At 42.9% G+C, this 13,274-nt stretch overlaps 1 protein-coding gene across 2 annotated transcripts in view; it reads left to right on the plus strand.

Annotated features, from left to right (window-relative positions):
* The window catches only part of LOC118382021 (sodium/potassium/calcium exchanger 3-like), an 86,841-nt gene that overhangs the window by 2,982 nt on the left and 70,585 nt on the right, over positions 1-13,274 (plus strand). For both annotated transcript variants that reach the window (XR_008103255.1, XM_052503223.1), the window contains exon 2: positions 7,176-7,310. Coding sequence is in view for 1 of the 2 variants with exons in the window: in XM_052503223.1 (XP_052359183.1) it covers positions 7,176-7,310 (135 nt within the window). In the remaining variant the exon portion in view is untranslated. The remainder of the gene's footprint in view (positions 1-7,175; positions 7,311-13,274) is intronic.

The raw sequence follows: 13,274 nt of genomic DNA on the forward strand, positions 1-13,274 counted from the left end.
TATGTAATGTTGTCAGTAGGCTACAGTAACCTATGTGATGTCGTCAGTAGACTACAGTAACCTATGTAATGTTGTCAGTAGGCTACAGTAACCCATGTAATGTTGTCAGTAGGCTACAGTAACCCATGTAATGTTATCAGTAGGCTACAGTAACCCATGTAATGTTGTCACTAGGCTACAGTAACCCATGTAATGTTGTCACTAGGCTACAGTAACCCATGTAATGTTGTCACTAGGCTACAGTAACCCATGTAATGTTGTCACTAGGCTACAGTAACCCATGTAATGTTGTCACTAGGCTACAGTAACCCATGTAATGTTGTCAGTAGGCTACAGTAACCCATGTAATGTTGTCAGTAGGCTACAGTAACCTATCTAATGTCGTCAGTAGGCTACAGTAACCTATGTAATGTTGTCAGTAGGCTACAGTAACCTATGTAATGTCATCAGTAGGCTACAGTAACCTATGTAACGTCGTCAGTAGGCTACAGTAACCAATGTAATGTTGTCACAAGGCTACAGAAACCTATGTAATGTTGTCAGTAGGCTACAATAACCTACAGTAACCTATGTAATGTCGTCAGTAGGCTACAGTAACCTATGTAACGTTGTCAGTAGACTACAGTAACCTATGTAACGTCGTCAGTAGGCTACAGTAACCTATGTAATGTTGTCAGTAGGCTACAGTAACCTATGTAATGTTGTCAGTAGGCTACAGTAACCTATGTAATGTTGTCAGTAGGCTGCAGTAACCAATGTAATGTTGTCACAAGGCTACAGTAACCTATGTAATGTTGTCAGTAGGCTACGGTAACCTACAGTAACCTATGTAATGTCTTCAGTAGGCTACAGTAACAATGTAATGTTGTCACAAGGCTACAGTAACCAATGTAATGTTGTCACAAGGCTGCAGTAACCTATGTAATGTTGTCAGTAGGCTACAGTAACCTATGTGATGTCGTCAGTAGACTACAGTAACCTATGTAATGTTGTCAGTAGGCTACAGTAACCCATGTAATGTTGTCAGTAGGCTACAGTAACCCATGTAATGTTATCAGTAGGCTACAGTAACCCATGTAATGTTGTCAGTAGGCTACAGTAACCCATGTAATGTTGTCACTAGGCTACAGTAACCCATGTAATGTTGTCACATTATCTACAGTAACCCATGTAATGTTGTCACTAGGCTACAGTAACCCATGTAATGTTGTCAGTAGGCTACAGTAACCTATGTAATGTTGTCAGTAGGCTACAGTAACCTATGTAATGTCGTCAGTAGGCTACAGTAACCTATGTAATGTTGCCAGTAGGCTACAGTAACCTATGTGATGTCGTCAGTAGGCTACAGTAACCTATGTAATGTCGTCAGTAGGCTACAGTAACCTATGTAATGTCGTCAGTAGGCTACAGTAACCTATGTAATGTTGTCAGTAGGCTACAGTAACCTATGTGATGTCGTCAGTAGACTACAGTAACCTATGTAATGTTGTCAGTAGGCTACAGTAACCCATGTAATGTTGTCAGTAGGCTACAGTAACCCATGTAATGTTATCACTAGGCTACAGTAACCCATGTAATGTTGTCACTAGGCTACAGTAACCCATGTAATGTTGTCACTAGGCTACAGTAACCCATGTAATGTTGTCACTAGGCTACAGTAACCCATGTAATGTTGTCAGTAGGCTACAGTAACCCATGTAATGTTGTCACAAGGCTACAGTAACCTATCTAATGTTGTCAGTAGGCTACAGTAACCTATGTAATGTTGTCAGTAGGCTACAGTAACCTATGTAATGTCGTCAGTAGGCTACAGTAACCTATGTAACGTCGTCAGTAGGCTACAGTAACCAATGTAATGTTGTCACAAGGCTACAGAAACCTATGTAATGTTGTCAGTAGGCTACAATAACCTACAGTAACCTATGTAATGTCGTCAGTAGGCTACAGTAACCTATGTAACGTCGTCAGTAGACTACAGTAACCTATGTAACGTCGTCAGTAGGCTACAGTAACCTATGTAATGTTGTCAGTAGGCTACAGTAACCTATGTAATGTTGTCAGTAGGCTACAATAACCTACAGTAACCTATGTAATGTCGTCAGTAGGCTACAGTAACCTATGTAACGTCGTCAGTAGACTACAGTAACCTATGTAACGTCGTCAGTAGGCTACAGTAACCTATGTAATGTTGTCAGTAACCTACAGTAACCTATGTAATGTCTTCAGTAGGCTACAGTAACAATGTAATGTTGTCACAAGGCTACAGTAACCAATGTAATGTTGTCACAAGGCTGCAGTAACCTATGTAATGTCGTCAGTAGGCTACAGTAACCTATGTAATGTTGTCAGTAGGCTACAGTAACCTATGTAACGTCGCCAGTAGACTACAGTAACCTATGTAATGTTGTCAGTAGGCTACAGTAACCTATGTAACATTGTTAGTAGACTACAGTAACCTATGTAACGTCGTCAGAAGGCTACAGTAACCTATGTAATGTTGTCAGTAGGCTACAGTAACCCATGTAATTTCATCAGTAGGCTACAGTAACCTATGTAATGTCATCAGTAGGCTACAGTAACCTATGTAATGTCATCAGTAGGCTACAGTAACCTATGTAATGTCATCAGTAGGCTACAGTAACCTATGTAATGTCATCAGTAGGCTACAGTAACCTATGTAATGTCATCAGTAGGCTACAGTAACCTATGTAATGTTGTCAGTAGGCCACTGTAATGTTGTCAGTAGGCTACAGTAACCTATGTAATGTCATCAGTAGGCTACAGTAACCTATGTAATGTCATCAGTAGGCTACAGTAACCTATGTAATGTCATCAGTAGGCTACAGTAACCTATGTAATGTTGTCAGTAGGCTACAGTAACCTATGTAATGTTGTCAGTAGGCTACAGTAACCTATGTAATGTTGTCAGTAGGCTACAGTAACCTATGTAATGTCATCAGTAGGCTACAGTAACCTATGTAATGTCATCAGTAGGCTACAGTAACCTATGTAATGTCATCAGTAGGCTACAGTAACCTATGTAATGTTGTCAGTAGGCCACTGTAATGTTGTCAGTAGGCTACAGTAACCTATGTAATGTCATCAGTAGGCTACAGTAACCTATGTAATGTCATCAGTAGGCTACAGTAACCTATGTAATGTCATCAGTAGGCTACAGTAACCTATGTAATGTCATCAGTAGGCTACAGTAACCTATGTAATGTCATCAGTAGGCTACAGTAACCTATGTAGCGTCGTCAGTAGGCTACAGTAATCTACAGTTGAAGTCGGAAGTTTACATTCACTTTAGCCAAATACATTTAAACTCAGTTTTTCACAATTCCTGACATTTAAACCTTGTAAAGAATGTGAAATGTCAGAATAATGGTGGAGAGAATGATTTATTTCAGCTTTGATTTATTTAATCACATTCCCAGTGGGTCAGAAGTTTACATACACTCAATTCGTATTTGGTAGCATTGTCTTTAAATTGTTTAATTTGGGTCAAACGTTTCGGGTAGCCTTCCACAAGCTTCCCACAATAAGTTGGTGAATTTTGGCCCATTCCTCCTGACAGAGCTGGTGTAACTGAGTCAGGTTTGTAGGCCTCTTTGCTCGCACACACTTTTTCAGTGCTGCCCACAAATTGTCAATGGGATTGAGGTCAGGGCTTTGTGATGGCCACTCCAATAGCTTGACTTTGTTGTCCTTAAGCCATTTTGCCACAACTTTGGAAGTATGCTTGGGGTCGTTGTCCATTTGGAAGACCCATTTGCGACCAAGCTTTAGCTGTTGTCTTGAAATGTTGCTTCAATATATCCACATAATTTTCAAAACTCATGATGCCATCTATTTTGTGAAGTGCACCAGTCACTCCTGCAGCAAAGCACCCCCACAACATGATGCTGCCACCCCCGTGCTTCACGGTTGGGATGGTGTTCTTCGGCTTGCAAGCCTGCCCCTTTTTCCTCCAAACATAACGATGGTCATTATGGCCATACAGTTCTATTTTTGTTTCATCAGACCAGAGGACATTTCTCCATGTGCAAGAGAGGAAGGGATATGTGCAGTTGCAAACCGTAGTCTGACTTTTTTATGGAGGTTTTGGAGCAGTGGCTTCTTCCTTGCTGAGCTGCCTTTCAGGTTATGTTGATATAGGACTCGTTTTACTGTGGATATAGATACTTTTGTACCCGTTTCCTCCAACAAGGTCGTTTTACTGTGGATATAGATACTTTTGTACCCGTGTCCCCCAGCATCTTTACAAGGTCCTTTGCTGTTGTTCTGGGATTGATTTGCACTTTTTGCACCAAAGTACATTCATCTTTAGGAGACAGAACGCGTCTCCTTCCTGAGCGGTATGACGGCTGCGTGGTCCCATGGTGTTTATACTTGCGTACTGTTGTTTGTACAGATGAACGTGGTACCTACAGGCGTTTTGAAAATTGCTCCCAAAAACTGAGTTTAAATGTATTTGGCTAAGGCGTATGTAAACTTCCGTCTTCAGCTGTATATAATTGCAGTACTAGTCAAAGGTTTGGACACACCTATTCATTCTATTTTTTTTGTATTTTTTAAAACTATTTTCTACTTAGTAGAATAATAGAGAAGACATCATAACTATTAAATAAGACATATGGAATCACGTAGTAATCAAAAAAGTGTTAAACACATTCTTCAAAGTAGCCACCTTTTGCCTTGATGACAGCTTTGCATACTCTTGGCATTCTCTCAACCAGCTTCATGAGGTAGTCACCTGGAATGCATTTCAATTAACAGGTGTGCCTTGTTAAAAGTTAACTTGTGGAATTTCTTTCCTTCTTAATGTGTTTGAGTCAATCCGTTTTGTTGTGACAATTTAGGGGTGGTATACAGAAGTTAGCCCTATTTGGTTAAATACCAAGTCCATATTATGGCAAGAACAGCTCAATATAAATGACTTTAAGACATGAAGGTCACTCAAAACTTTGAAAGTTTCTTCAAGTGCAGCCTCAAAAGCCATCAAGCGCTATGATGAAACTGTTTCTCATGAGGACCGCCACAGGAAAGGAAGACCCAGAGTTACCTCTGCTGCAGAGGATGAGTTCATTAGAGTTACCAGCCTCAGAAATCGCAGCCCAAATAAATGCTTCACAGAGTTCATGGTCGAATTGCTGCAAAGAAACCACTACTAATGGACACCAATAATAAAACCGCTGTGTGTTTGTGAGACGCGGAGTAGGTGAATGGATGATATTCGCATGTGTGATTCCCACCATGAAGCATGGAGGTGTGATGGTGTGGGGGGTGCTTTGCTGCTGACACTGTCTGTGATTGATTTAGAATTCAATGCACACTTAGCCATGCTGGTTACCACAGCATTCTGCAGCGATACACCAACCCGCTTAGTTTGTTTCCGCTTTGTGGAACTATCATTTGTTTTTCAACAGGACAGTGACCAAAACACACCTCCAGGCTGTGTAAGGACTATTTGACCAGTGAGAGTGATGGAGTGCTGCATCAGATGACCTGGCCTCCACAATCACCTGACCTCAACCCCATTGAGATGGCTTGGGATGAGTTGGACTGCAGAGAGAAAAAAAGCAACCAACAAGTGCTCAGCATATGTGGGAACTCCTTCGAGACTATTGGAAAAGGATTCCTCATGAAGCTGGTCTGAAAATGCCAAGAGTGTGCAAAGCTGCCATCAGGGCAAAAGGGGGCGACTTTGAAGAATCTCAAATCTAAAAAAATATGTTGAACACATTTTTTGGTCACTACATGATTCCAAATGTGTTATTTCATAGTTTTGATGTCTTCACTATTATTCTTCAATGGAGAAAATATTTAGAGTAAAGAAAATCCTTTGAATGAGTAGGTGTGTCAGAGAAGCATTGCCTGTACAACCGCATTAAAGCTCAGGTGTTTTATACTGCAGCTTAGCTGAAATCAGGGCAGAGTACCCAGGGGTATACTAAAACACTTCTCCAGGTTACAGAGAGAGACAAAAGCTGTCCACCCCTACTCCCTTCCTCTACTACTCTATTCGAGGTCGACGTTTGCTTTTCGTGAGCTGTCACTTATATGCCATTGAATCCATTACAGAACAGGGACAGAAGGCTTGGTGCTTGTATATGAATATTCATATTTCATACTCATGATTTGTGCATCACTGCTATGTCAGTGTGCTCATCCTGGTAACGGAACAATGCAATGCAACAGGGACACACACTACCGTTTGTGTGTGTGTGTGTTCAAACCAACAATGACACTCCAGCTAATGCATTTCTCCTCTTCCCATTGTGTGCTTGTCTGCGAAACTATTAAACAACGTGCCGAATATATATTAATTCTGTTGATTATTTATGATCCACTTCATGAAGTGCGTGCGTGCGTGTGTGTGTGTGTGTGTGTGTTATGTTCTCTGAGCTTAATGGAGAAGCACTCAACGCCTTGCAGGCAGTGACACATTCATCACCGGTGCGTTATGCTTGTTATTTCTGTGTGTGTGTATGTGTGTGTATGGATGGCCTGTGTGTGTGCTTGTGTGTGTCTGTGAGAGGAGGTAAATACACATTGAATGTTGGCACGCAATGCCCGCTGCCTGCCCTGTGAGTACAGAATCAAAGGTGATGATGCCAGGTGGAAAGTTCAGGCATACCTCTAGGTCTGACTATAGGACAATTGAATACCTCTGCTTCCGATTTTGATTCAAAGCTTTTCTCTTTTGTGTCTGTCAGACGTGTGGTCAGCCAGCTGAAAAGGTTCAGAGTGGGTTCAGGGTTGTCCAAAGGAGAAAATGAATGAATCCTGTACCCTGTTCTTGCCTCTGGATGTGTTCTTTATTCAGAGTGCACTCATGATTCAAGTGGCATTTTGTGTGATTCAATACAATGTATTCTGCCCCCAGTTCTTTCCCTTCGTTTCATTTCTCAGGGCATAATAACTTGATAAATATAACTTCAACACTGACAAAATAATCCTCCTCAGACTTTTTGTTGATTTCAAAGTAGATCATGGTCGTGTTAAGTAGGGACAACACAGAATAAAACAGAGAGAAACCGAGAGGTACTACTGAACTGGTCCAATAACAAATGATCATTTTCATTTTGTGTTGCAAAGAATTTTGATCCATGTGCCTTAAGGAACATGCCCTGGTTACCTCGTTTCAAGCCTCCTCTACCTGTGTCTCGTAGGTTATGACACATCCAGCCCCACTACGTATGATGATGAGCGATGGGGAGGCAGGAAGCTACTGCAGGAGGTGGACACATTGGACAGTAATAGCAGCATGGAAGAGGACGAGGAAAAGAAAAACTGCACCGAACCAGGTAACAAAATGAAAGAAAGAAATGAAACCTCTCATATCCCTTCCTCTCTTGCCCCCCCCCACTCCAGGTAAGAGAGAAAGAAGGAAGAAAGAGAGCACCCCGTATTCTCCCTCCCTCCCTCCGTTATTCCCATCTCCCCTTGTCCTCCCAAACTGGGGTAAAAACAGACTGTTGGGTCAGATAGGCTCCCATGAGCCTACAGTACATCACACACACACACACACACACACACACACACACACACACACACGGTAGTGTTCTTTCTGGGTGTTTCAGCACTTTTCACACTTATTCTCGGTCACATTCTGGGACCCCTGTAGCTTTTCTGAAAAGTGAATGTCCCCAGTTTCCATGGCAACCTCTTATCTGATCATCAACGAGCGACTTGGGCTTGACTGTTCAAGCCGGCACTCGTCGATGGATGAATGGTGTGTAAGAATGCTTGAGTTACATGTTTTTATTTTACCTTTATTTAACTAGGCAAGTCAGTTAAGAACAAATTCTTCTTTTCAATGACGGCATAGGAACAGTGGGTTAACTGCCTTGTTCAGGGGCAGAACGACAGATCTATACCATGTCAGCTCGGGGATTCCATCTTGCACAACCTTCCGGTTACGAGTCCAATGCTCTAACCACTAGGCTACACACTGCTAGATGAAATGGTGCTGTATAGAACCAAAAATGGTTAAATCCCTCAAATAGATACAACTATATATATATATACAGTGGCTTGCGAAAGTATTCGGCCCCCTTGAACTTTGCGACCTTTTGCCACATTTCAGGCTTCAAACATAAAGATATAAAACTGTATTTTTTTGTGAAGAATCAACAACAAGTGGGACACAATCATGAAGTGGAACGACATTTATTGGATATTTCAAACTTTTTGAACAAATCAAAAACTGAAATATTGGGCGTGCAAAATTATTCAGCCCCCTTAAGTTAATACTTTGTAGCGCCACCTTTTGCTGCGATTACAGCTGTAAGTCGCTTGGGTATGTCTCTATCAGTTTTGCACATCGAGAGACTGACATTTTTTCCCATTCCTCCTTGCAAAACAGCTTGAGCTCATTGAGGTTGGATGGAGAGCATTTGCGAACAGCAGTTTTCAGTTCTTTCCACAGATTCTCGATTGGATTCAGGTCTGGACTTTGACTTGGCCATTCTAACACCTGGATATGTTTATTTTTGAACCATTCCATTGTAGATTTTGCTTTATGTTTTGGATCATTGTCTTGTTGGAAGACAAATCTCTGTCCCAGTCTCAGGTCTTTTGCAGACTCCATCAGGTTTTCTTCCAGAATGGTCCTGTATTTGGCTCCATCCATCTTCCCATCAATTTTAACCATCTTCCCTGTCCCTGCTGAAGAAAAGCAGGCCCAAACCATGATGCTGCCACCACCATGTTTGACAGTGGGGATGATGTGTTCAGAGTGATGAGCTGTGTTGCTTTTACGCCAAACATAACGTTTTGCATTGTTGCCAAAAAGTTACATTTTGGTTTCATCTGACCAGAGCACCTTCTTCCACATGTTTGGTGTGTCTACCAGGTGGCTTGTGGCTAACTTTAAACAACACTTTTTATGGATATCTTTAAGAAATGGCTTTCTTCTTGCCACTCTTCCATAAAGGCCAGATTTGTGTAATATACGACTGATTGTTGTCCTATGGACAGAGTCTCCCACCTCAGCTGTAGATCTCTGCAGTTCATCCAGAGTGATCATGGGCCTCTTGGCTGCATCTCTGATCAGTCTTCTCCTTGTATGAGCTGAAAGTTTAGAGGGACGGCCAGGTCTTGGTAGATTTGCAGTGGTCTGATACTCCTTCCATTTCAATATTATCGCTTGCACAGTGCTCCTTGGGATGTTTAAAGCTTGGGAAATCTTTTTCTATCCAAATCCGGCTTTAAACTTCTTCACAACAGTATCTCGGACCTGCCTGGTGTGTTCCTTGTTCTTCATGATGCTCTCTGCGCTTTTAACGGACCTCTGAGAATATCACAGTGCAGGTGCATTTATACGGAGACTTGATTACACACAGGTGGATTGTATTTATCATCATTAGTCATTTAGGTCAACATCGGATCATTCAGATATCCTCACTGAACTTCTGGAGAGAGTTTGCTGCACTGAAAGTAAAGGGGCTGAATAATTTTGCACGCCCAATTATTCAGTTTTTGATTTGTTAAAAGAGTTTGAAATATCCAATAAATGTCGTTCCACTTCATGATTGTGTCCCACTTGTTGTTGATTCTTCACAAAAAAATCCAGTTTTATATCTTTATGTTTGAAGCCTGAAATGTGGCAAAAGGTCGCAAAGTTCAAGGGGGCCGAATACTTTTGCAAGGCACTGTATATACGGTACCAGTCAAAAGTTTTGACACACCTACTCATTCAAGGATTTTTCTTTATTTGTACTATTTTCTACATTGCAGAATAATAGTGATGACATCAAAACTATGAAATAATACATATGGAATCATGTAGTAACCAAAAAAGTGTTGATAATAATAATAATAATAATAATGATGACAGAACTTTTAAAGTTCATCAAGTGCTAAGATGAACCTGGCTCCCAAGAGGACCACCACAGGAAAGGAAGACCCAGAGTTACCTCTGCTGCAGAGAATAAGTTCATTAGAGTTACCAGCCTCAGATTGCAGCCAAAATAAATGCTTCACAGAGTTCAAGTAACAGACACATTTCAACATCAACTGTCCACAGGAGACTGAGTGAATCAGGTCTTCATGGTCAAATTGCTGCAAAGAAAGGACACCAATAAGAAGAAGAGACTTACTTGGGCCAAGAAACGTGAGCAATGGACATTAGACAGGTGGAAATCTGTCCTTTGGTCTGATGAGTCCAAATTAGAGATTGTTGGTTCAAATCGCTGTGTCTTTGTGAGATGCAGACTAGGTGAACGGATTATCTCTGCATGTGTGGTTCCCACCATGAAGCATGGAGGAGGAGGTGTGATGGTGTGGGGGTGATTTTGCTGGTGACACTATCTGTGATTTATTTAGAATTCAAGGCACACTTAACCAGCATGGCTATCACAGCATTACGCCATCCCATCTGGTTTATCCTTAGTGGGACTATCATTTGTTTTTCAACAGGACAATGACCCAAAACACCACCAGGCTGTGTAAGGGGGATTTGAACGAGAAAGAGTGTGATGGAGTGCTCTATCAGATGACCTGGCCTGCACAATCACCCGACCTCAACCCAATTGAGATGGTTTGGGATGAGTTGGACTGCAGAGTGAAGGAAAAGCAGCCAACAAGTGCTCAGCATATGTGGGAACTCCTTCAAGACTGTTAGAAAAGCATTCCTCATGAAGCTGGTTGAGCATGCCAAGAGTGTACAAAGCTGTCATCAAGGCAAAAGGTGACTACTTTGAAGAATCTCAAATATACAAATATATTTATCACTTTTTTGGTTACTACATGATTCCATATGTGTTATTTAATAGTTTTGATGTCTTCACTATTATTCTACAATGTAGAAAAACCCCTGAATGAGTATGTGTGTCCAAACCTTTGACTGGTTCTGTATGTATAACTGCTAAGCACTATTATTCTAAGCAGTGTATTTGATAGGTTTAGAAGTGCATACCCCTACAGAGTACTGAGGGAATGTGAAGCAGGTCTCTTATGTTTTTCGTCTTCAAAATCCCACATCCTTCCCAGATGAACCACAGCTTCTACTGTGTTCTTATTGGTCAGCTGCGTATGCATTTATGGACTTTCATCACCATCATCATCTTCCAGACCGGCCTATCTTGCATCATTTAGCCCAGTGTCTATTTATAGCCCTATATGGATGGAGGAAATTTGACATTCAACTCTGTTGTAATGGTGGATTGAACTGAAGCTTGGGAGAAGGAAGGAGGGGAAGAGGGGATGGAGAGGGGTTCACTGAAGGATTGCATTGACATTTTGCTTTCTTACCTTGAGATAATGATGACACACATGCTGTCATATCCCCTCCCCCCACACTCCCTTCACCTTTTACCTTACCCACCACATTCCCTCTCCTTTCCCCCACTCTCTGGTGTGCTAATTAAGCAAAATGGCCACAATCAATCTCCCATCTCATCCTCCTTCCTCAAGGTCACCGTTGTGGTCTATTAAAGGGAGATAGGGGTCAGAGGTCAAGTTATTCTCCTTTCCCTGCCTATTATAGTTCACCTCTCCTTCTCCTTGTTAAAATGAAAGCGAGCGTTTAAGAGGCCAGGACTCTGGGGTGACTCCAGTGACGCGTGGCGTAAAGGTAGAGGTTGGACTAAATGATAACCTCTCCTTTAAATATGTACACACACACACACACACACACACACACACACACACACACACACACACACACACACACACACACACACACACACACACACACACACACACACACACACACACACACACACACACAGTTTGGACTAATAACCTCTCTTAAAGGTGTACTTTCTTTCACCCCTTTTCCTAATTTAATTTGCGAGTCCTGTTCCTGGTATAAAAAAAAATAGATGTAGTTCGTGTTAAGAGTGAGTCATGTTTTGATTTGACCTTTTGAGAAAGTGCTTTTCAGGAGGGGGGGGTGTATGATTGCATTTATGATTGTGTGTGTCTGTGAGTGTGTTAGTGTACATTTACAGTGTGTGCAGATTTGTGTGTCTTTGAGTGCATATTTTCTTGTCTGTCGGTGTGCGTTATTGTCCATGTGACACCCTGTATGTGTGTCTGTGTCTGAGTACCCTGCTGCCTCAGCATTAGAGATGGACAGTGCAGTACCGGTACCCTGCTGCCTCAGCAGTAGAGATGGACAGTACAGTACCGGTACCCTGCTGCCTCAGCAGTAGAGATGGACATGTGTATAGTGCAGTACCGGTACCCCTGCTGCCTCAGCAGTAGAGATGTATGTGTATAGTGCAGTACCGGTACCCCTGCTGCCTCAGCAGTGGAGATGGACATGTGTATAGTGCAGTACTGGTACCCCTGCTGCCTCAGCAGTGGAGATGGACATGTGTATAGTGCAGTACCGGCACCCCTGCTGCCTCAGCAGTGGAGATGGACATGTGTATAGTGCAGTACCGGTACCCCTGCTGCCTCAGCAGTGGAGATGGACATGTGTATAGTGCAGTACCGGAACCCCTGCTGCCTCAGCAGTAGAGATGGATGTGTATAGTGCAGTACCGGTACCCCTGCTGCCTCAGCAGTGGAGATGGATGTGTATAGTGCAGTACCGGTACCCCTGCTGCCTCAGCAGTGGAGATGGATGTGTATAGTGTAGTACCGGTACCCCTGCTGCCTCAGCAGTGGAGATGGATGTGTATAGTGCAGTACCGGGACCCCTGCTGCCTCAGCAGTAGAGATGGATGTGTATAGTGCAGTACCGGTACCCCTGCTGCCTCAGCAGTAGAGATGGATGTGTATCGTGTAGTACCGGTACCCCTGCTGCCTCAGCAGTGGAGATGGATGTGTATCGTGTAGTACCGGTACCCCTGCTGCCTCAGCATTAGAGATGGACAGTGCAGTACCGGGACCCCTGCTGCCTCAGCAGTGGAGATGGATGTTTATAGGGCAGTACCGGTACCCCTGCTGCCTCAGCAGTAGAGATGGATGTGTATCGTGTAGTACCGGTACCCCTGCTGCCTCAGCATTAGAGATGGACAGTGCAGTACCGGTACCCCTGCTGCCTCAGCAGTAGAGATGGACAGTGCAGTACCGGGACCCCTGCTGCCTCAGCAGTGGAGATGGATGTGTATAGGGCAGTACCGGTACCCCTGCTGCCTCAGCAGTAGAGATGGATGTGTATCGTGTAGTACCGGTACCCCTGCTGCCTCAGCATTAGAGATGGACAGTGCAGTACCGGGACCCCTGCTGCCTCAGCAATGGAGATGGATGTGTATAGTGCAGTACCGGAACCCCTGCTGCCTCAGCAGTAGAGATGGATGTGTATAGTGCAATAC

The sequence above is a fragment of the Oncorhynchus keta genome, unplaced genomic scaffold (assembly GCF_023373465.1).
Source record: "Oncorhynchus keta strain PuntledgeMale-10-30-2019 unplaced genomic scaffold, Oket_V2 Un_contig_1690_pilon_pilon, whole genome shotgun sequence".
Lineage (NCBI taxonomy): Eukaryota > Metazoa > Chordata > Actinopteri > Salmoniformes > Salmonidae > Oncorhynchus > Oncorhynchus keta.